Source organism: Marmota flaviventris, chromosome 12 (genome assembly GCF_047511675.1).
Source record: "Marmota flaviventris isolate mMarFla1 chromosome 12, mMarFla1.hap1, whole genome shotgun sequence".
NCBI lineage: Eukaryota > Metazoa > Chordata > Mammalia > Rodentia > Sciuridae > Marmota > Marmota flaviventris.
Genome location: NC_092509.1, coordinates 10,837,769 through 10,860,107, shown reverse-complemented (window position 1 = coordinate 10,860,107; position 22,339 = coordinate 10,837,769). Strand labels below are relative to the sequence as shown.

The following is a 22,339-nucleotide window of genomic DNA, read 5'->3' as shown; positions in this document are numbered from 1 at the left end:
GCAGGCTCCCCCGCTGATGGCTGGACAAGCCTCTCCTGACTTCTGAACCTCCCTTCTGACTGCTCTAGAGGACCCATTTACTCAGAAGAAGGTCACCAAGTGCCCCAGCAGCAGCCACCAGGCACTGAGCAGTGGCAGTTACCAGACCACACAGAGTCTTATGGGACACAGCAAGGGAATAACGTCAAGAGTCCCAGGACTTTTCCATTTTTCATCCCAGAATCTCACTGAAAGACCACAAGTACTCCTCTGGCTTTGGATATAGCCACTAGCTGATGATTGCCGGAGCAACATGTTAGTACAGACCTTCCTCTTTTGCTCTGGTACCATATGCCACTCTACTTGGATGTTTTCTCAAATGATTATGTTGTTTCTGGTCCATAACATGATAATCAACAAGCTAAATATCTCTTACCTAAAATTGAACACATCCCAAACTGAAATTGATATATTACCTGTCAAAACCTGTTTCTCTCTGGTAAGTCCTATCAAAAGGCATATATCAGCTGCCCAGTTGCCAAGTCACAGAAACCCAACACCTTAGTCAACTGGCTCCAAGGGCCAACAACTTGCTGTCCTAAGTCCTACAGACATTCACAGCCTTGCACCAACCTCACTGCACTGGCCTACTCCAGGCTTCCTCGCTCCTCTGGATTCTTCCAATAGTGTCCAATCATCTCTATGCTTATGCATCAGATTCCCTCCCCACCCTGATTCCCGTCCTACACTCTGCTTAAGTAAAGGAGGTTGCCCACAGATGTCGTGCCAGAAACCAGTAGCTGAGTATAAATGGCCTACCGTAAAGCCAAGATTGTTATCCTTAAGGATGTAGACATGATATCCATATTTGTTAGGAAATGTCCTCTGCCTGCTTCTTCTGATTCTCATGTCCCCTTTACCATATCCTTGCCTGACTGGCTCCCCAACACATGTAAGGCGTGGTTTTCTTACATAATGCCTAAGACTGTCTTCCTCTCCTTCATCTACCATTCACACTTCAAACCTCAGCTAAGGTGTCACCTTCTCTAGGAAACCTTGCAGAGTCCCTAACAACCAGATGTACCTCCATTTTACTAACACAATATGCTGTGCCCTTAGACTACTTAATTTTAATTATTTATTCACTTATGACTTCTCATGTCCTTAAAGGCAAGGGCTGGATCTGTAACACCTACATCTTAGACATTGAGAATAATGACTGTGATATTGTAGATACTTCTAATGTTTGCTTTAATCAGAAGTATCTTAAATACCTCTAAAGAACTAATCTCAGATAAGACAGAAAGTATTGCACAATAGCAGTGGAAATGAACACAACCTGAAGGAGTAAGAAGAAGTTCACTGAAGTAAGACTATGCAATCACAAAGAGTAGCCAGAACTACTTATAAGAGGGCTGCTGTCCAGCATCAGAAGTACACTGTTCACATGCATTGCCTTGGTCTTTCCTGTGAAAAAGTCAACAAGTCTTAGGGTTAAAATGTCACTGATGAAGGAAGAAGTAAAACACCAACTCTATTCAACACACAAAGAAAATTCCAGTCAATTCATGAACCACTTTAGGGCAAAAAAAGGAAAAAACTTTCCGTATATCGGATCTGCACAACAACCCTATTCTCCACATGTTTGTCCTGCAGTATCAGAATCAGAAAACAAAGGTGAAATACTTCCACTGAAGAACTGTGGGCTGACAAGGTCAGCGAGGAGAGAGGCTAAGGGTGATTAAGCTTGAGGGAAATAGGCAGTTAGCAGCAATCATAAACCAATAGCTCCTCACAAAGCACACTGGAGCTTCAACACACTACAAAGAGGACTGTCCCAATCTGGAGATAGTCACGTTCTCTTAGAAACTGGGAATTTCGTTTATTTTGCCCTTTTGTGTTTTCCTTGCGCTGGCCTTCCTGCACAAATTAACACCATACTGTACCTAAATCAGAAACTTACACTAACTGCCAAGACATGGATTTATGTCTTCAAAATGCATTACTTCATTTCCTTCTAAAGTAGATAAAAATTAATTTGGTAATAAAAGCAACAGATAATAACCAGATCAGTTGCCCCAGCATTGTGCAATCCCAACGGCTAAAGGACTCCTACCTTGCAATTTCTTCATGAAAATTTTGAGTACCAACATTCTGGTGGAAAAAACAAAGCAAGCAAAAAAACCCCACCAGTCCAAAGCCCAGAAGAGGAAGAGGGGGTGGCCGGAGTTGAGGTGGCCGGTCGGGGACAGGCTGGGTGGCAAAGGTTGTCCTCCAAAGTGGCTTGGAACAAGCGCAAGGACGAAGACCAGACCAGCCAGGCAGCAGAGTTCCCGGGTGCTCGGCTCTGCCCGCACGGCCTGGACCCGCCTGCACACCAGCCGGGCGGCCCCGCGACACGGGTCCGGGGTCCGGGCGCGCGGCGGAGCTGCAGGCCCGGGGCCGCGGGGGAATCGCCCGGCGCACGCCGTTGCCTGGGAACCGCGCCGGCACCCGCGCCGCAGCGGCGGGCCTCGGCAGCTCAGGGCCGGGCCGGGCGAGCCCCGCCGCGGGCTGCGATCTCGGGCGCCTACCGCATAAAGGAGCGCGACAGCGCCGGAACTGGACGAGCCGACCGAGAAGTAAGATCTGGAGGAGCTGGGAGCGTCCATGGTGCGGCTGCCGTCCCGGGCGGGGCCTAGGTTCCTCTGCTACGCGTCGGTGGTGCAGCCGCTGGGGGCGGTTCTTCCGCGTGGGGCGGCCCGACCTCGCCCTGGCCTACGGCACCCTCTGCGGCCGCAGCACGGGACCCCGGGCGCCGCCATCTTGCCCAGGACGGAAGCCGCGCGGGGCCCCGCAGCGCACGCGCAGCCGTCGGCGCCGGAAGCGGAAGTGCGAGTGGCGAGTGGACGGACGGCCGGGGTCCCGCGCGCGCACGATGGCGCCGGCGTCCGCTTCCCCGGAGACCGCGGTCTCGGAGACGCGCCTGGACTCCCTCCTGCAGACCCTCTACGACCTGGGTGAGAACGGCTCGCGTGGGGGCGCGTCGGCGCTCGGTGCCCGCAGTCCGGGGAGCGCCAGCCACCCGCGAGCCTCTGCCTGCGACGCGAGGCTCTGCCTACGACGCGAGCCTCTGCAGGGAGTTAGGCTCTGGGCCCTGCAACCCAGGCTCTGCAAATAACCAGCTGGGTAACCTTCAGCTGTTCACGAGGTGGCCGACCATTCGCTCCCCTGTCTTCTTTTACTGGGCCAAAATGAAATTAAAAGGCTTATTATTATTATTAAAGATTTGCAACTGCCTGGCACTTCAAGAGGAAGCCCAGCAGGGCTGACATGGCTGGCCACCTTTTGGTACCAAGAGCCTGATCTTAACTAGGTTATGGTAATGAAGGCAAAGGCTATTTTGTTTTTATTTTGGAGAAGTTGCGGCTCACCCTGTGTCAATAAGAGTCAGCCTAAAAGTATGGAGAATTTATCAGGCGCGACTTGCTTTTCACATACACCCCATAATTTTTACAACCTTGTGATTGTTAACCTTGTGGATACGTCCTTATTCCCATTATTAGGAATGTAGAAACGCACTGAAGGATACCGAGCTTGCTGAAGGTTACCCAGCTGGTTATTTGCAGAGCCTGGGTTGCAGGGCCCAGAGCCTAACTCCAGATCCTGTCCTGTAAGGAAGCAACTCTGTGCCCTTGGAAATATTGGAGGACAGAGAAGAGTTAGTCTCTGACTTGATACGTTTAAAATCTAGAGGAAAAAAACAATCTGATACAGTTTGTATCTACAGTCTTGAATTGTTATGCCAGGAGCTGTGAAGGTTTGAATTTTCTGTACTCATCTTTATATCCTTAATGCCAGAGTGTAGCTGGCTATTAACACAGTTGGAGTAAATGACTAAGTAAATAGAAGCAAGCATAAATCATCAACTGATGTCCAGAGAGCTCTTGTGTTTATACTTTCAGTGAGGAATGAGGCCCAGAATTTTGGTCAGAACCTTCAGATGACTGACCAGAGTTTGAATAGGTGAATCAAAAAGTAGATCTAGGCATTGGTAGAAAATAAAGATGTTTAAATTAAGCCAATCATCTTAAGTTGTTAATTTATAACTGAAAGAAAACAGGAAGACCGTTACATGTACCTATAATCCTAGAAAGTGTTACTTTTTATTTTATTTGGGGGCAGGTGCTGGGGATTGATTCCAGGGGTGCTTAACCACTGAGATACATTCCCAGTCTTTTTTATTTTTTATTTTGAGACAGAGCCTTGAACTTGCAATCCTCTTGTCTCAACTTCCTGAGTTGTTGGATTTACAGGCATATGCCACTACATGCAGCCTAGAAAGTATTTTTTAAAAAAGAAAGAAAATACATGTCATGTACCTATAACCCTAAAATTAAAAAAAAAAAAAAAAAGAACAGCACTGGCTGCTGTGTCAGACACAGTAGCACCATGTATGAGCCAGTTGGGATGTCCAGTACTGGGCACTGTCATGGTTCTGGTGCTTAGAGTGAGGACCAGAGTCATTGTATAAATATGGTCACCAAGGACATGATGGCTGCATTATGGATTCTATAAGTTGTGGGAGTGTACCTTGATGAAAACAGTTTATTTCTTAGTGTGCACTGCTGGTACTTAATGGTTGTGCCAAACGCAGTGCTTTCATATGCTTGATGTTGGTGACAGCTAAAACCAAAAATATTTGCTTCCTTTTTGTGTTTGAACAAACAGGAGAGACTAAAGATGAATCAGAACAGAAGAGGATCAGAAAGAAGAGGGAAAACAAGAAGAGAGACGTGGGAGCTGCAGCAGCCGGGTCAGTGGGGCAACTTTCCCTGCCTGCTTCACTTGAAAGAGGGCAGAGGAAGAGTGCTTCCAGCTTTTTCAAGGAACTCAGAGAAGAGATGCATGGTGCTCCTGATGTCACCTCCCAGGGTCCTCCTTCAGGACCAGAAGTCTCTGCTGCTGCATTGCCACCCTTTCCCCACATAGAAGTAGTCAAATTTCACAGCAGAAATAAAAAAAGAAAACTGCAACCAGAACAAGATGAGCACACAAAGGTAAGAAGTTGATTGACCCTTTGTATGGTGGCATTAAGTTACTGTCTTTATAGATGGCGTGCCCCCCCCCAGGACCACCCCCACCTAAGGATTTGCTCATTCACAGGACTCAACATAAAATTTTTTTCTGCCATCTAGACTTGTAGACTGATCTTATCAAGCTCTCACCCTTCAGAGTTAATTAGTTCTTCATTATAAATCTCATGGTTGATGGCAAACTTGGTACAGCAGTGGCTCAGGGTTTAAGATATGCAGGAAAACTCTGATAAGCAGAAATTCTGGTTACTTAGTGCTCAGGAGCTGGCCAGCAGCAAGTCAAGAGAACAAAACTGTCTTGAGAATTGTGGGGCTTGATAAGCCCAGACATGTTCAGTGAACTCCTTTCCATTCATAAGCATTCTGCTTATTAGTGCTCAGGAAAACTCAGTTGTTTACCTCTTTCTGATATTCCTGCTAACTGCCCACCACTGTTCTAGGCATTGGAATATAGCAGCAAAATGTGCAGTAATCCTTGCTCTTGAGGAACTTGCATTCTGGTGGAAGAGCAGATGATTTACTGTCTTTCCAACTGAACCTGAAAATCTGACTCAAAATTCAGTCCATGAAGGAGGTATGGTTACCCTCCAAATGTTTTTTTCCTACACAAAGATATGTCCTATCACCTTTGGTCTATCAAAATAGGAAATGAGGATTGCATTTGTTTCTAAGGCTGCTGCAATAAACAGCCACAAAATTAGTGACTTTAAAAATTGTCTTGCAGTCCTAGACGTCAGAAAAGTCTAGATTCAAGATGTTGGCAAGGCTGTACTCCTTCTGAGGGCTCAGGGGAGAATCTTCCCTGTGTCTTTGATCAGAGGTAGCTCTGGGCATCTCTTGGCTAGCAGCTGCGTAACTGCGGTCCACCTTATTTTTACTCTGCCTCCGTAAGGACATCTTCCCTTGGATTTAGGGGTCATCCTAAATCCAAGATGACTTTCTGTTGAGATCTTTGTGCTCTAAAGATCCTTTTTCAAGATGTTTCATGGACATATCTTGGAGGGCATACAATTCCATCCACCACTAAGACAGTTTGGCTTGCAGTTGTTCTGTTTGGATATAGTACATCCTTAGAACTAACACATTAGTGCCAGTGTTTGCTACCACATGCCCACATCCCACTTGGGCTGTGGGATCGGCATCCCTATGTGTCTGTGGGCTGCCGACAAAAAGACCAAATGGACACAGAAGTAATTTTTTTCACAAAGCAGAGGTGAGACTGCTCTGCAACCTTAAGGATTCTGCTTTCACACTGGAAGACTCTAGAGCGAGAGAGCGTGCGTGCATCCAGAATTCCCTTTATTTATAGGGAAATTAACAAAGGATTTTTGATCATATGTTCTTTACCAAATAAGGCAGGAGTGGGCTGGTTAAGCCCCAGTGGGTAATGCCTGGGTCCAGAGCCAGGGGAAAGCAGTCTTCTTGGCCAAGTGAAGGTGGAGGCCACCTGCCTCGTGCAGCCCAGACAGTGTGCATTGCAAGACCAACCCCTCTGGGCTCAAGGCTGTGAGAGGATGCTTCATTTAGCTCAGGGGCGGCCCCCACAGTTTGCCATGTCATTACTCTAAAAACAACAAAAGCAAGCACTTACTGTTGGTTTACTAACATTTCTCCCTCAGGGATTATTAGAACACTCCAATTATTTCTACCTTTATTTTGTAATTCTAGGTCAGCTTCCCAACTCTTATGCTCCACATCCTGCGGTACTGGGACCTGTTAGGGGAGATCCAAGAAATGGTCCTTTGCAGTCAAAGCCCTCAAGCTGTCTCCTATTACCCCAGAGCTCCCTTCAGATACTAGTATTATGTGGGCAGCTCTGATGTGAGAGAACTGGGAAAGCCCTGCTTTGCTATATAATTCAGAGCTGGAGAGTTCAGCCAGGATAAGTGTCCTTGGTATCCCCCCCACCCTATCTGCACTTCCATACATGTGTCAGGCTTCACATTCTTCCTAAACTCTTGTGTGTTCCTCTTCTGGACTGGAAAGTTTCCTTCATTTTAAAAGGGTGGGAAAGTTAGCACTGAGTGATTGTGCGTTTTCCTGTCTCTTAGTAATAGAATGTCTGGCAGGCCATTGTGTGGTCCTTTTCTTTCTGTTCTGACTGAGTCCTTTCTGTCATGGTTGGATTTTTCCCAGGAACCTTGGGAACCTTGACTCTGTTCAGTTTGAATTCACTGAGCCTAGTGAAATTTTCCATTTGTCCTTGATGTTCCACCCTTTCTTGATTTTAAAAAATTTTGCATCTTTTGGGCTGAGGTTGTAGCTCAGTGGTAGAATGCTTGCCTAGCATGTGTGAGGCACAGGGTTCGATTCTCAGGACCACATACAAATTAATAAATAAATAAAGGTCCATTAACAACTAAAAATATTAATAAAAATTCATATCTTTTGAAAATGTGAGTTGTGTCTGGTTAAGGAAACTGAATGTGGATACAATGAAAACACGTACACCTACACCCATGAGAAGATAGAATCTCAGCATTGCAGCAGATGAATGTGACTTGGTCCCTGTAGCGTCCTCTTGGGTTGGGGCTCATGAGGTGCAGAAGTTGTGCTTCGAGCCTGTGAAATATGGGAAAGTGTGATTGCCCTAGGGAGGGGTAAATAGCAGCTCCCCATGGTGGAATGAATGAATGAATAAGTGATCTCATATAGTTGTCCTTGTTCTCTGAAAGCACTTGAGCCATTATAGCATGAGTTCCAACAGACATGAGATTGGCAGAAATACATAGCAATATAATAGTCACCTCTGGTGAACAGCCAGGGCACCGGCTATTTGTCTTTAGCAAGACTTTGAGAAAAGAGGAGGTGGGGTGAGCTACACAGCAGGCCACTTGGCTGGCCTACTGAACCCAGGAAGTGGTCTTTTCCCAGGACTGAGACTTGAGCCATACATTCTGTGAGGAAACTGCCTTGTGCTTTATAACTGGTTGTCCTCAGCTTATCTGGGAACTGGCCACTGTTTATGTTGCGTTTTACCTGTCCCAAATACCCACAGGTGAACTGCCTGCTCCTGTGCTACTTCTAATGCACAGGAAATAGTAAGTAAAAAAAGAAAAAAAAAAAAAGATCACTTATTCACTCATTTATTCCACACATAATTGAGTGCCTGCTGTTTGCAGTCCCTAGGCAGCAGTGAACAGGTGTCGTTCTTTGCCCTCATGGAATAAACTGCCCTGTCTGCTAGGGAGGCAAGCAAATTAATTAATATAACTGGAAAGAATTGCAAATGCTCTGAAGAAGTAAATAGGGTCCCGAGCGTAACAAGTAGAACCTACTAGATAGATGGTCAGAAAACACTGAGGGGGCAGAATTGCCTGGTCATCAGTGGTTCTGATTTTTAGTGTTTTGAGGAACTTCCACAATTCTCCATAGCAGCCACACCATTTCACATTCCTACCAGTGGAACACAGGGTTCAAATTCTCCACATTCTTCCATCATTTGTTATTTTTTTTTTTTTATGATAGTAGCCAGTCTAATGGGTGTGAGGTAGCTTGCTCAAGGCTTTTGAAAACTCTGATGGTGATCTCTACTGTGATGATACGGTACTGATGCAGTAACAGATGATTTTAATAAGAATTCTTTTCTTCGCAGAGTAAAATTCATGTCCTTGAAAAAGATGTGGATATTCAAGAATTTAACTTGGAAAAGGTATGTTCTTTAAGATTATTTAATTATTTGTAATTGATTTTATTTATTTATAAGTTCATTGTATTTGTATAAAATTTATCAAATGTTCGTAAAATTTGTAGTCATTAACACCTTTATTTATAGTGCCACAAAGTGATTGTTTTGCATGTCTAGTGGTTAGGGAAGTGGTTATGCAGATCCCACTGGTTCACTTGATTGCATGCTGTGTGCTCGAGAGACACAAGATAGTGACAGTGACTGTGATAAGCTAAAAACCAGGGACTTGTGCTTATTGGGATCCGAACAGATTTTAAAAATGCCTACTAAAAGGACAGGAAGAAGCCAGGCAGCACCCCGAGTGGGTGTGGCAGCTGCTGTGATTGGTGGTCCTGAGTAGGTGGTGTTTCTCAGCTCGTCTGCAAGCAGCCTGGGTGTCGCAGAGCTCTTCCCCGGTCCTAGTTGTCACTGATGCATGTGGAGATAATTTTTTCCTTCAGTGTCAGATGTGACATGACAGTGACCTGCAAGGAGAGCCTCCAGGAGCTCCTTTGCTGCACCTACAGGACCACAGTACCCTCTGCAGTTGAAGCCATGTGCTGGGTCAGAGCCATGTTGCCCCTGGGGGTTCCACACATGCATCCGGGTTGAATTCTGTTTTCTCCACAGGCTCGTTTGGAAGTGCACCGGTTTGGGATCATGGGCTATGGGAAGGGAAAGGGAAGAGTCCTGGAACAGGAGCGTGCCATCATGCTGGGTGCTAAGGTGAGGGGCCATCTTCCATTAGCCACAAGGTGCAGAAAGAGCGTCCCAGGGCAATGCAAGGAACACTGGGACATTTCACAAAATAAAAGCTGACGATACATGTCCTTATTCTTTGATTTCAGCCTCCCAAAAAGAGTTATGTGAATTACAAGGATTTACAGGAGCAAATCAAAGAAAAGAAGGCAGCAAAGGAAGAAGAGAAGAGAATGGTAGGTGTGATGTGGGGAGCAGAAAGGCGGGGGTTATCTCCCACAGGGATTGCTGGGGCTGGGGCCGTGCCTGGAAGCACTCAGGGACACCACTGCTGAATGTTGGTTCCCTCCACTCTGCCAGCCACATTTCATGATGCCAGCCAAGGGATCTGCTGCTCACCTGCAGGGGCGGTTTTGAATAGCAGGCGCCTCCTGCCCAGGTGATGCTAGCTCTTCCCCTCTCTTGGCTGCCCTTACACATCTTATGTGTTTTATGTTGTAAAGCACATGAGGCCCTTTGCAAAGCCCCAAGAATAAGTGTGACACTTGGGTCTTTTCACCTAGAATAGAAGACTTTACTTTTGGTGTTGGTCTTACCTGGAATAGCCTTTTACATTCTTGAAAGGGCTTCAAATTGAGACTTTGAAACAGTCATGGTTAGTAGGCCCACTTGAAAAAAATGACTAAAAATAACTGGTACCTTGGTCACAAACCTCTTGCCCGTTTTTGAATCTGCATTCTCCATTACTGACCCATATATTACCTTAAATTCTGAAATCAGGTACAGGATACAGATATTTTCAAGAAAAAGAAGAGGAAGGGGCAGGAAGACAGGTGAGTGTGCTGGCAGGAGCCAGGGCTGTGCAGATTGGGTGAGCCTTGGTCAGTGTGGCAGCAGTGCCTGCAGTATGTGAGTGTCCTCCCAGGTCCACAGGGGAAAGGCAGGTTTCAGTGAGTTGTCCTGACCGAGGAGCTGCCTTGGCAGTGAAGCTGGAGCCCTCTGTGGCCTTCCATTGTCAGAGACCAGGCCCCTCAGGAAGCTGGGCTAGAAGGGAGCCAGCAGTGGTCAGGTGGCTTGGCCTGGCGGGGCTGTGTGGGGCTGCATGGAGCCGGCCTTGCCTCTACTTGACTCTTGGCTTCATTCAAGCACTGCCTGCTCTCTCTTCAGTTCCTGTTTCCCACGTGACTTTTTTGTCTTGACCTTTTTTCCTGGACGCCTAGTGTGCTTGCACATGCTGTAAAATGGTCCTTTGTTCTGCCACAGCAATCCTTGGAGTGCCCATTGTGTGCCAGGATGTGTAGAGGGCCAGGCACAGGTGTTGGTCCCCAGTCATGACCACACTGATGGGGTCCCTGTCCTCCAGGACTTGCACTGTGGGAGGGAAGTGCCCCAAACACACACACTGGTAGGCAAGGCGATGTCAGGTACTGGGCAGTCCTTTGAAGAGGCTGAAATAGCATGATGAGAGAAAATCACAGGGAAGCTGGGAGGTCACTTGAGAGCAGTGACATCCATGTGCAGAACTGAGCAAAGGGAGAGCCAACCTAGAAAGGTCAGTCCACTCCAAGGCCCTGAGGAGGAAGGCCTGCGGGACAGCATCAGGGTGAGCTCTGCAGGGAGACTATAACCTCAGTGCTACCAGCACCTGACCGCATATGGTACCTTTTTCTCACCTTGAATGTAGAAAATTCAAAAAGAAGCCGGTTCCTAGTACTTCATCAAGTGGACGAATTGGACAGGTTGGAAAATTCAGAAATGGGACATTGATTCTGAGCCCCCTTGATATCAAGAAAATAAATTCTTCAAGAGTGGCTAAATGAAGCACTTCGTCAGCTAACAAGAGGAGTGGGAACAGGTGGCCCTGCTGGCACTGGGCCCTACCAGACCCAGACTCCTCACGTTCCACAGAGAGAGAACAGGTGAGGCTGCATTGCCAGCTGTTGGTGAGCACAGCAAGTGTCACCTCCACTTCCTGCCCTGGTGCTTGGAGCACTTGCTTGTGATGCAGTTTTCCATGATCACAGTGTCTTGTAAATGCTAGTGATTGACATAAATTGCCTTTTGACTTTTTGTGGGGTACTGGTGGTGCACGCCTTTTAACATTTGTAACTACTTTACATTATGAAAGAATTCAGAATGTGGCAAGTCTTCAGTTTTGTGGAAAAGCAGTTTTAATTTTTCAGTCTACTTTGTATATAAAATCTACTTTGTAAGAAATTATATAATAAAATAGTTTTTATATTTATATTGACTACTAAATAATAAAAGATGGTTTTAACATGTGCTTAGTGCTCATGTACCAGTGGATATTGTCTTGCGGAAGACAGAACTTATATGCCACACACATTTTAATGGTGTCAACAGCTTCTCAAAGCTTGTGGCACATTAAAGAAACATTTTCAATGCTAGTAACAATTATGACTTTTTTTAATTGCCAAAAAAATTCAGATCCCAGCCTAGCAAGTAATCAAGTTTTGATCAACAACCCTTGGGGTGTCCTTGGCTGGCTGTTGCGTGGCTTTCAGTGGACTGTGGAGGATAGCATGTGGTAACTCGGATGAGTGGAGCCTGCAGAACCTGACAGGTGGCACTAGGAAGAATCTCAGGAGCTAGAAATGGGCTACTAGGGAAGAGGGGCCCCTGCCCATGAGTCCTGACAGCAGATAGGCTCTTCCTCAGCCAGGCCAACTGGAGTCCCCACCTAGTCTGTTTTGGAAAAGCCTGCCATTCCAAGTATAAATCACCACACTCACTGTGGTTTCTGCTTTTAACTTATTGCACAGGTATTTGAGGTGCAGTTTTGGGGCCAGTGGGCATTCTAGAAGCACTTGGAGGTGTAGGGGCAGAAATGATAAATACTGCCAAAGCAACCTGGGTCCAGATTTCAGCTGGTGCTCGTTATTTCCTGTTGAAGAGGCTCCAGCAAGGTCGGCAGCAGAGAGAAGTGACCATGAAGTCATGACTGAGGTCTTCCCAGGGCAAGTGTGCTTTTGCTGTGTCTGCATGCTGCCCCTTCCCTTGGTGGGGTGCTTCCTAGCGCTACACGTTCAGTGCACTCGGATCTGCAGGACATACGTGGCGGGGTGGCTGGCCCGCCCAAGGGAGACAGAGAGCCTGGACGGGGGGCTCAGGACAAGCTGAGCCTGCCAGGAAGGGGCTGCAGAGCCTTCTGCTTTCTGACAGAGTGGCTGGAAAGTAGAGAGGCACCACTGGAGTGTGGAAACTCGACCTATGACCTGGTGATGATGTGAAGAGGCCTTTGCTCGTTACCCTGGAACCATCCTGAGAGGGGGTGCAGACGCCTCACCCCGGCTACCCCCGTGGTGTCCGGCACTGCCCACTTACCCTGGCTACCCCCGTGGTGTCCGGCACTTCCCACTCGCCCTGGTTACCCACATGGTGCTCACACTGCCCACTCTGCACCCAAGCCCGGAGGCCCCAGTGCTGCTCTGCACTCTCGTTCTGCCAGGGACTCCTTGACTAGCTGACTTCTCCCCCTCCTGCACCCCACACTTACTATCCTCCAGCAAGAGCATGACCTTCCTGACCACCAGTTGCAAGTCAGAGTCATGCTAGGTGTGGTGAACAGAGTATCCCTGACCTCCAGGGCTCATGGCTAGTGTGTGGGTGACATGGACATATGCAGAAGAGTCATGAGCAGCTCTGGAAGAGACAGAGCTCAGCTTAGGTCTGAACAGGCCTCCTGTGCGGGGAGCCCCCTGGGTGTGGAGGACTATCTGTGTGCTGCTCCCACCTGTGCAGGGAGCTGTACTAGCAATGAGCAGGACCCTGGGGCAGACAGGCCAGTGGGTGGCTGGGACACTGGGAGTCACACATTGCCAGGCCATCTTGGCCCAGCATCTCAGGACACATGGAGAAGAACAGTCAGCCAGGAGCAGCATGTGTCCAGAGGAGAGGACTAGTCCCTTGACTGCCAGGAGCTGAGGGCAGACGGCCCTTCAGCTGTGAGTGACTATAGGGATTGTCCCAGCCCCTTCCCAGGTGACCACAGTCAGTGAATGATGGTGGGTGGTACAAAGCCCAGTCTTATCACTGCAGCCCAGAACTCCAGAGGAGAGTTGGCCGAGACCTTGGTGGGCTGTCTGTCTGTCTCAGTATGAACTGCCTCCTTTCCTGGACTGTTCATAGCTCCAGCCTTGTTATCTTTGGCAAAAAATGAATTCCATGATCTTCTGGGCAACCTGCAAGTCACAGGCGACAAGAGTGCCTGGCCCGCAAACCAGAATCCCCTGACCTGCTCTGCCCTGCGCCGGGAAGGCAGCAGCTGCCTCAGCAGTGGTTACAGACCACATCTGTCTTTTAGTTGGCAGTGTCAAAAGAATTTATTTCAAATCTGCTTAAGACTGTGGTAAAACTCAAGTTTTTCAAAAGGTAATACAGAAAGTCCAACCAACCCCCAAAGACCAGAAAACACAGTGTTTGCAATTCAAAAAATACAAACGCTTGTGGATACCAATACAAAAACTAGAAAAAATCACTTTCCTTGCCATGCCCACCCTCCCTGTTTTCAGTGGAATGTGAACAGCCACAGGACTAAGAGCTGCCACCAGACTCCAACCACTGGGGATAGAAAGTAATGTGGAGTGGGGGAGCAGAGAGTGGGGACAGGAAGTGACGTGGAGTTGGGGAGCAGGGAGTAGGGCAAGGACAGGCAGGGAATGGAAGTTCTGTCGACAGCCAAAACAAGGACACACAGCTTTTTGCTTCTTGTTAAATTCCTTTGCCAAAGTCAAACAAATACCTCTCATGCTCAACAGACAGCTTGGTGCGAAGGCAGCACCTCTACATCATGCATTGCGTGTCCTCTTCGCCTGCCCCTCCTCTCAATGCTGAGCAAACAGGGCTGGGGACTCCAGCCCACGGACAGGGTGCTGAAAAGCTGGCCTGTACTGGCTCCGCGTCCCCTTCCACAGCCGCCAGCGGCCCCTTTTCCACCCTGAAGTCTGTTTCTGGCCTCTCCTCAGGGCCTGTCTTGCTGCCACAAGCTCCTGGGCCTCCCCAGGACTAGGTTAGCAGCTATGCCCTCCGTGAGCTGTGCCCTTGAGAGAAGAGTGTCGCATTCAGATGAGACTTACCTGGAGTCAATATCATTCATTGCAAAGTTGGGGACCTCCCTGTCCCCCACTTAATCATATAGCTCAGGCCAATGCAGTTCTAGCCATCTGCAGGGGTCTGAAAGCAACCTGTGTCCAGTCAGCTCTTCCAGCCCACGCAGCCATGGCCCTGGTCACACTGTCCCGTGGCCTCAAAGCCATTCTATGCAGAGCACTGGAGACAGAGGAGAGGCAGTGGATTGGCCCTGCTCATAGACCTCGCCACTGAGGAGGCAGGAAGTCAGGCTGTGGCCTTCCTGGCCTAAGGGGGCCTCTGCCTGCCTGCAGCACTAACCTGGAGACTGCTCACGGCCTTGAGCAGAGAACCACTAACAGTCTGGTCACAGAAAACCTGTCCTGCATGCCTCTTACCCTCTCCAGGCCAGGTAGCTGTGTGACCAGTACTCAACCCTGTCACAAGGAGGCATGGGTGGAAGACACTGAAGTCGGAGCATGCTGGAAAATCACCACCCAGGTTTGGTCCGTCGAATGTGGGCCATTATCCCAGGCTGCAGAGGTAAGACTGCACGTCCTTTAAAAGGTGCTCCTCCATTATCGTCAGCACAGCAGAGGAGGTAGGGTAGCATGACCAGTCCCATTTTCAGGCGGGGATTCTGAGGCACGAAAGATAAGAGATTTGCCCCCACCCATGCTATAAACCAATATCAAAAGTCTGGTCAAGAGAAATGAGCTCTGAGGGCTGCAGTTGTGTCTGACCCACGCATCCTGCCCCAAGCTCACCAGTCTCTCTGCAGCCCATCAACCTAAGCTTCCAGGAGGACCTGCTGAGGAAGACCATCAGTGACAACAGCTGCAGGCTCAATGCAAAAGGAAAATCCTGAGATTTCCCAGGATCCGCACAGACTCCAATATTCGTCTCCTGATAACATCTATTAGATATTTTTTTAAAGCCACTGACCCATTAAGAAGTCCCTATTGCTTCTGGTAACATGTGACCAAGGAAAAAGAAAGAGCTTTTCCTTCTAGACTTGAAGTTGGGGCTGGTGAGCATCTAAAGTGAGCAAAACAGAGACCTGCTAGGTTGGCCGCTGTCTGTGGCACTCCACTCCCCACCGCTCCCACTGAAGACCAAAGGAGAATCCAGGTCAGCAGCTTTGTGGTGTAGGCATTCTGTTTGACATGGAAGTGGGTACTACTCTGAATATCCAATAGCATAACCTAGTAGTCCTCAGGTGCAGGCGGCCCCCAGGGGACACTTGGCAGCATCTCTAGGTAGCTGTGGTTGTCAGCTACCTGGAGGTTGCTGCTGGCACCTAGTAGGAGACCCCAGGGGTGCAACCTTGCCCCAAAACGTCCAGGGTGAGACACCGTGGCATCACCCCACAGCCTGGTGATGGTGATGGTGTTTGGCAGCCTCTAGCTGAGACCCCAGAGGTATTCACTACCCTCCCAACCTCTTGCTGCAGGTGGCTCTGGGACTGCAGCCCATGGGCGAGCCGCCCACCATCTTCACTGAAGCCTCCTGTGTAGGAGGTCAAGCCTTTACTTTCAATTAGAATTAAGGCTTTGTCTCACATGTCCCCATAGGAAGCACAACAGGTCCTGCCCTCTGATCCTGGTCTGAGTGTTCTGATAGGACAGGGGCACCATGAGGGGGAGAGAGGGATGGCCTGCTCTTCTCTGGGGGAGCTCCACAGTGTTTCCCAGGCTTATTCTTGGAAGTATGACCCTCCCCAACTGGGTGGGGGGTCACAGGGCACCTAAGGGTATTATTGCAACTACAAAGTACATACAGGGCTGGAGATGCAGCCGAACATACGGTTACATGGGCAGGAAAGAAGGCTGGGACGGGAGAAAGGTGGAGTAGAATATGGCCTTCCGTTGCCTCGAAGCAGGAGCCAGGATGCTCTGTGAGGTGAGGTGCTGATGGACACCTGTGAGAGGAAAGGCATACAGACTGCCTCATTCCACGTCATAGGCTGCTCCACGGGTTGGTCTGCCCAGCCCAGCCTTGTCTTGATGCCATTTACATACAGGAATGTCACCGCATTGCAAGATGGTAGGAAATTCAATGGCAGATGAGAATCCCACCAACTGTCTTTTCTTCCCAAATGCCAGGCCTTCCCACCTTGATGAGTTGATAAGTTCCTTCTTCACTGTTCTGATCCCTCAAAAACAGTGTGGGCAGCCTCCCTTTTCTTCTGAGTCCATTCTAGTCCCTGAAAGCAGGGGAGTGGCTGTGGGGCTGCCTGGCACCAGCTGTATTGCTCCTGGCAAGTAAGAAAGGGAGACACCCCAGCCCCTCCCATCATTGGGGGCAGAAGTCCTGGCTGCTTCAGTGATTTCAGAAAATGTCTTCTTAAAGATACTACCTGGAGGGCTGGGGTATAGCTCAGTGGTAGAACACTGGCCTCGCATGCTCCGCACCCTGGGTTTGATCCCCGGGCAGGAGAGGAGTAGGCCACCTGCAGGTATGGGCATGCCATTCTGCATTTCCGCATCTCCTCTGGCCTGGCTGCAGGCCCCCCTGAGTTGTTAAGCCCAGGAAGGCTGCACTTCTCTGCATTCTTTAGTCTTAGGCACCTGCCCCAAGCTCCACGCTGGGGCCACCAGCCAACGCTGAAGGAAAATGGAGACTGAGGAGGCAGCTGAGCAGCCTTGGACAGCTCAGGTCTTGTGCATTGCCTCGAGGCTCTGGATGGGGTTCTGGCCCAGAAGCAGAGCCAGAAAGCACTCCAGGAAGAGGGTGAGGAGGCCAGACCTAGGCCTCCACAAAGGGTGGCTGCAGGCCACGTGGAGGCTGGAACAGCACCAAGCAGCTCTTGAGGGCACCACACAGCTGGCCTCCGCAGCCACATGGCAGGACGGCAAGCCAGGCGGCCCTGCGGCCCATGAGCAAGAGCTTTGAGGTAGGACTGTTGGATCCGCATAGCCCGGCAGTGGGTACTCAGGAGGCAGGCGCAGGGTCTGAACACAAAGGCAGATGAGAAAGCACAGTTGGTGCCGGTGTATGGGCCCCAAGAAAATCTGATCCAGCAAGTGGACAAGTCAATCTTCACGTCAAAATAAAACGCTTGACAAAATAGATTCTTTAAAAAGGAGAGAGCCAGGTGACCACTAGGTGGGGCTGGCGAGGGCAGGAGACAGGGAAGAAGTGGAGATAGGTATTGTGGGTACAGGGCCCTGGAGCACACCCTGGCTCATGACTCACATGGGAGGGGACAAGGTGCAGACTAAGCCCTCTGACCTGGACTTCTTGGAGGCCCCTGTCACAGCAGAGCCACCTCTGCCTGCCATCAGGCCACTTCTGTTTCCATTACACTTCAACAATGGCAGTGGGGCGGGTCTCGAAGCAAAGGGTAGATGACCAGGCGGCCTTGCCAGGCCTCCAGCTGCTGTGCTTTCCAGTCCAAGTGGCCAGCTCAGAAGAGTCCCTTAGACACATTTCCAGTAACTTCTTGGGAAGCCAGTTCCAAAAAGAGCCACCACAGGGTGAAGACAGGTCGGTCATTAGAATTGCAGAGCCAAGAACTGAGTGAATGAAACCTCAGAGCACTGCTCACGTCTGTGTGTGCGCATCATGCGTGTGCGTGCCGTGCGTGTGCGTGCCATGTGTGCGGCATGTGTGAAGTGAGACAGAGCACAGCCAGTTGCTCAGGAGAGGCCGGGGGTTCTTTCCAGAGTCCGCAGCAGTTCAGTGAGAGGCAGAAATCAAGCGTTAAGGATCAGTTCCCTGTCAGTCAGTCCCAAATCAGGTCTGCAAAATTCTAGGACCAAATGCTAAAGAGCAACTTCTCCCAGAAGACGTGCGCACCTGCCAGTTCAGGACTCAGGCAGGAGTGGAGGCAGAGGGAGCCAGTGCTCAGGCCTGGGCTGGCGCAGTGGCTCCCTGGCTCCTCTCAGGACACCAGTCTCAAAGCCAGCCTTCCTCTTTCCATTCAAAACCAGACAAATGTTGCAAACAGATGGCAGGAAACATACGCATGAACCCTGAAGGCCTCCCTTCTTGGAAAGTCCTGGTTGGAGAATCTCTAACGCTGAGTGGTTAAAGGTGAATCCCTGCCCTGTTGACCACTGACAGTGGCAGCCACCATGTGGCCTGCAGACCAATCCCATCCCCTGAAGAAGCTGGCTCCAGACTTTTTCGTTCCCAGCTGGCTGTGCCCAGGGCTTGCTTGTTGTGCCTGCTGAGCTATGTGAACTTAGTGGGGACAGAGTGGCACTTGGTCTGCAGGTGTCTCAGCACAGTTGCTGGACAGCCGGAGTTGCCAGGCTAGTTGCCTGACAGCTTTGGCCGCCCCAGGTTGGTTGGTACTTCCAGTCCCGTGTGCAAGGTGACCTGGAAAAGAAGGGGTTGCTGAGAGGCTGCCATGGACGCAGGGTGCTGCCCCTGCACAGAGTCACAGGATGCTCTCTGCTTGCTGGAGGGCATCATGGGCAAAGCCCAGGGTGGCTCTGCCTGTGGGCTTTACTCATTGGGCCACTTGACATGCTGGTTAAGGTTCTGGTTGGCTTGGGCCTCTTTCCTCGCAGTAGGAGCCCTGTGGCTGGCTGACCATGCTCCCAGCATTGTTAGCAATGGTCATGCTGCTGAGCAGGCAACTGGTTCTCACGGCTGGGCACTCGTGCCCGCCATCTTCCTGCTGCCCTCTTTCCTTCCCTGTCTCCTGGGGCTGTCCTGTCCCCCACCTTCGTAGACTAGCAGCCCACCTCGCAGCCCACCTCAAGGCCCTTCTTAAACTGCAATGGCCTCAACCCTGTGCAGGCTTAGCAGGCTCAAGGCAGATCTGCCCCGCCCAGCCAGAGGACTCTGCTAGAGGCTAAGGATGGCAGCCAGTCCTCGCGTCACAGTTCTCTCCCCCTTGCCCATCCTCTGTTTTTCGTGGCACCTCTGTCCCAGGCCTCAACACCATTGGCACCTGCCCAGGCCTTGAGCCCAGCTCCTCCACACACTGCCACCATGGAGCCCTGCTCATTCCAAGTGAACACCTCACAGTGCATCCTGGCAGAGGACAGCTTCCAGGAGGCTCTAGTCTACTTGGCTTAAGTGTGTGGCAGTGGCTGGTGGATGAGCAGCAGGGAGCCAGCCGCCCAGCTAGTCAGGGCCTGGAGAGGCGTGAGGTACCTGTACGTTGCGGTTGAGGCTGAGGGCTGGCATGAAGACTCCGTCCACGTGGCTGAAGGCCGTGGGCCCCTGCTGCTGCCCATTGATGAAGAAGGTCAGGGTGTGCTTATTCAGGTCCAGCAGCACGCCCACTGTGGCCCCCTTGCACACTCCGCCTTCCGTCCTGAGGAGAGAAGTCCCAGGAAGACTTATTGCCTGGCTGCCCCAGGGTGCTGTCAAGAGCTTGGAATGACAAGTGAACAGGAAGCCCCCACACAGGAAAGTAGGGAAGAGCCTGGACACACTGAGCAGCACAGTTACAGGAGAACCCAAGGCCATGCGGCCAGGGACAACAGGACAGCCCCACCTCAAACTCAATACCTAGGGGCGGGGAGTGTTCATGCTGGTTGGGAGCCTCCTCTGGCAGTGCTTGTACCCCATGAACTGGCCACACAACAGAGTCTACCCTGGGGCAAAGACTGCTCAACCCCTTCTTTCCAAAAGATCTGAGACCTGTGCCCCAGGGAACTAAGGTTTCGCCAGGTGGGTTCCATCTGAAACTGGATGTGGGGTGGGTACTGCCAAGGAAAAGAATTCACTTGGTCCCCCTTTCTTCCTAGCCCAGTGAGGCTGCTGGCCCTGATGGACGTGCAGATGCCCAGCCTGCAGAAAGACCCCACCCTCCAGCTGTCTTCCCCAGAACCACCCTAGGGACTCTAGAAGAGCAGCATGTGGCAGGGGCAGGCAATGAGTAGTGAATCAAGCACTTTGGTCCTCATCCTGCAGTGGCAGGGACAGCCAGGGACTATGTCAGCAGCTCTGTGCTTGACAGAGTTGATGAATTACATTTTGGGCTGGAGAGAAGCATCGAGTGCCCTCTGGGTGGGGAGGGATTTTAAGTGAGGAATGCTCCTAAGGTCCTGGCCAACCTCGCCCTGTCCCTCTGGGCTGAGGCTATCCCTCCCTTTAGCTACAGGCAGCTGGACAGCGACCTGAGCAATGAGAAGGTCCGGGAGGACCTGGCTAATCAGGAGGGTGTTCCTCCAGAGCCAGGTTTCCTGGAGGGCTGGGCTCAGGGGCGGGGCCCTATCCCATACCCAGGAGGAGGGAACTACAACTGGGCTGTGGGTGCTCTTACCGACTCCCCAGTGCCGTGGTGAGGGCAGCAGGCCTCCTCTGGGAAGGCGCTCACCTGCACCTGCTCCAAACCCACGGTGTGGGGGTGGGGTGTAAAGAGGTGATTCCCCTGTGCTCTCTTCTGGCCCCCGTTTCTTAGAGATCCCACTGCCGAGGCACCCAAGGGCTGGCAAAGGTAGCAAAAGACCAAGAAGGCTGTCCGCCCCTGGCAGGGGTGTGCCCATACCACCCTGAGAAGGGGCTGGGATCCTCGGTTCAGTCCCTGTGGCTGGGCCAGTGTCTGTGAAATGGCAATGCTAACTACTTCATAGGGTTAAAGGAGGTTGTCACTCCCATAGGCAACTGTCTCTGGGTGCTTGTTTGGCTTAAGCAAGAAGCAATAGGGCTGGTGAGTTTGGACCTGGCCCCACTGTGGGCCAGGGGTGGAGGGAGTGGGGGCAGCACACAGAGGGACAGAGCTTCCCAAGGTTTGGAGCCAAGGGCACTACCAGTGAAAAGGTGGTGGGCAGCAGGCGGTTCTGAGCACCCTTAGACCAGTTCCTGTCCAGACCAGACCTGGCTTCCCTGACTTCAGTTGGGTCCTCCCAGGTGAAGAAGGTGCCCAGGGGCTGTTTGCAGGAGCTGGTGGGCCCAGAGCACGCTGGAGCTGGGCCCAGTGAGTCAGCTCCCTGAAGCTCCTCATCCCTTGGGGCAGTAATAGGGTCCCGCCAGGAATGGCAGTGATGTGTGCCTCCTCTGCAAAGCCCCATGGAACACAGGCTTGACTGGATGACTTTGCAGTGGAGTGAAACCAGAAAGAAAGCCACCCCACGGCTGCCTGCTGGGCAGGTGTGGCTCCCATCACTGTCACCTGCTCTCATTGGGGTTGCAGGAAGTAGTCACTTCTCCCTGGTCCTTATCAGACCACCAGGACCTGAAGACCCACATGCATGTCCAGGGAGGGCGGCGGGTCACGCACCTGTTGGTGTGAGAGTTGCAGTGCATGAACCAGCTGCGGTGGTTGTCCACATACATGGCCCAGGCCCTGTCGTCCTTGCCCAGCATCATGTCTTTGGCCACACTGGCCCTGGCCACACCAAAGGCAGGGTCTGGGTGGTTGTCATAGCGGTCCACGTGCAGCTCCCAATAGTGCGCACCCTTGGAGAAGGCGGCTGTGCCCAGCACTACCCGGTCATCGTAGCTGCTGCAGGTGGCTGTCTGGTTGTCATTGGATAAAATGATGTCCCGGTGCCCAGAATTGGGGTCAAATGTGAACCAGGCCACTGGAAAGGAAGAAGGCAAGAGAAGAAGGGTCAGGCGATGGAATTTACTGGCAGCCTCTAATGTGCTCAGAGACAGACTCACCAATCCCCAGCCACATCCGGCGGTCTCTGCATGGGAAACACACACACACTTCCTGCCCTGTGTTCTCCAGGTGCCTGTCCCTCAGCCTCGCCAAGAAACAGACAATCAGGCTTCTAGTCCCAACCTGGGGCACCTCAGGGAGTCCTGGTTCCCAGTACCTCCCATATACTTCAGAGATGCTAGGAGTGAAAGAGGAAGTCCACAGAATACCCAGCTTATGGGGCCCAGGTCACAAGGCTCCATCCTCTGCAGCCCACGG

General features: G+C 50.9%; 3 protein-coding genes across 11 annotated transcripts in view; 1 reads left to right on the top strand and 2 right to left on the bottom strand.

Annotated features, from left to right (window-relative positions):
* Gnpat (glyceronephosphate O-acyltransferase) overlaps positions 1-2,798 on the bottom strand; it is a 33,065-nt gene extending 30,267 nt beyond the window's left edge. Inside the window, exon 1 of one of the 3 annotated variants that reach the window (XM_027947961.2) lies at positions 2,553-2,798. In XM_027947961.2, coding sequence (XP_027803762.2) covers positions 2,553-2,630 — 78 coding nt within the window. In that variant the 5' untranslated portion in view covers positions 2,631-2,798. Of the gene's footprint in view, positions 1-2,095; positions 2,391-2,552 lie in introns of those variants that run through there. The other 2 variants (XM_027947962.2, XM_071619821.1) reach the window with 2 other exon arrangements.
* A 42-nt stretch (positions 2,799-2,840) lies between these two features.
* Positions 2,841-11,665, top strand: Fsaf1 (40S small subunit processome assembly factor 1). Its single transcript, XM_027947959.3, has 7 exons — positions 2,841-2,978; positions 4,690-5,018; positions 8,650-8,706; positions 9,352-9,447; positions 9,570-9,656; positions 10,201-10,253; positions 11,105-11,665. Exons 1-7 carry the CDS (start codon positions 2,897-2,899, stop codon positions 11,238-11,240), a joined length of 840 nt encoding a protein of 279 aa, XP_027803760.2. The 5' UTR covers positions 2,841-2,896; the 3' UTR covers positions 11,241-11,665.
* Positions 11,666-18,694: 7,029 nt separating this feature from the next.
* Positions 18,695-22,339, bottom strand: part of Trim67 (tripartite motif containing 67) — a 33,728-nt gene continuing 30,083 nt past the window's right edge. For 6 of the 7 annotated variants that reach the window (XM_071619815.1, XM_071619813.1, XM_071619816.1 and 3 more), the window contains 3 exons: positions 21,695-21,998; positions 19,621-19,783; positions 18,695-18,834 (listed from right to left, as the gene is read on the bottom strand). In XM_071619815.1, the coding sequence (XP_071475916.1) occupies positions 18,769-18,834; positions 19,621-19,783; positions 21,695-21,998 (533 nt within the window). In that variant the 3' untranslated portion in view covers positions 18,695-18,768. The remainder of the gene's footprint in view (positions 18,835-19,620; positions 19,784-21,694; positions 21,999-22,339) is intronic. The other variant, XM_071619819.1, reaches the window with a different exon arrangement.

What these genes read in the sequence shown, in the direction of transcription:
- Fsaf1 (XM_027947959.3), top strand. Translation starts at nt 2,897, where the DNA reads ATGGCGCCGGCGTCCGCTTCCCCGGAGACCGCGGTCTCGGAGACGCGC. An exon ending in CCATCATGCTGGGTGCTAAG is followed by an intron (nt 9,448 to 9,569) that starts GTGAGGGGCCAT and finishes CTTTGATTTCAG; the next exon opens with CCTCCCAAAAAGAGTTATGT. An exon ending in AGGAAGGGGCAGGAAGACAG is followed by an intron (nt 10,254 to 11,104) that starts GTGAGTGTGCTG and finishes CCTTGAATGTAG; the next exon opens with AAAATTCAAAAAGAAGCCGG.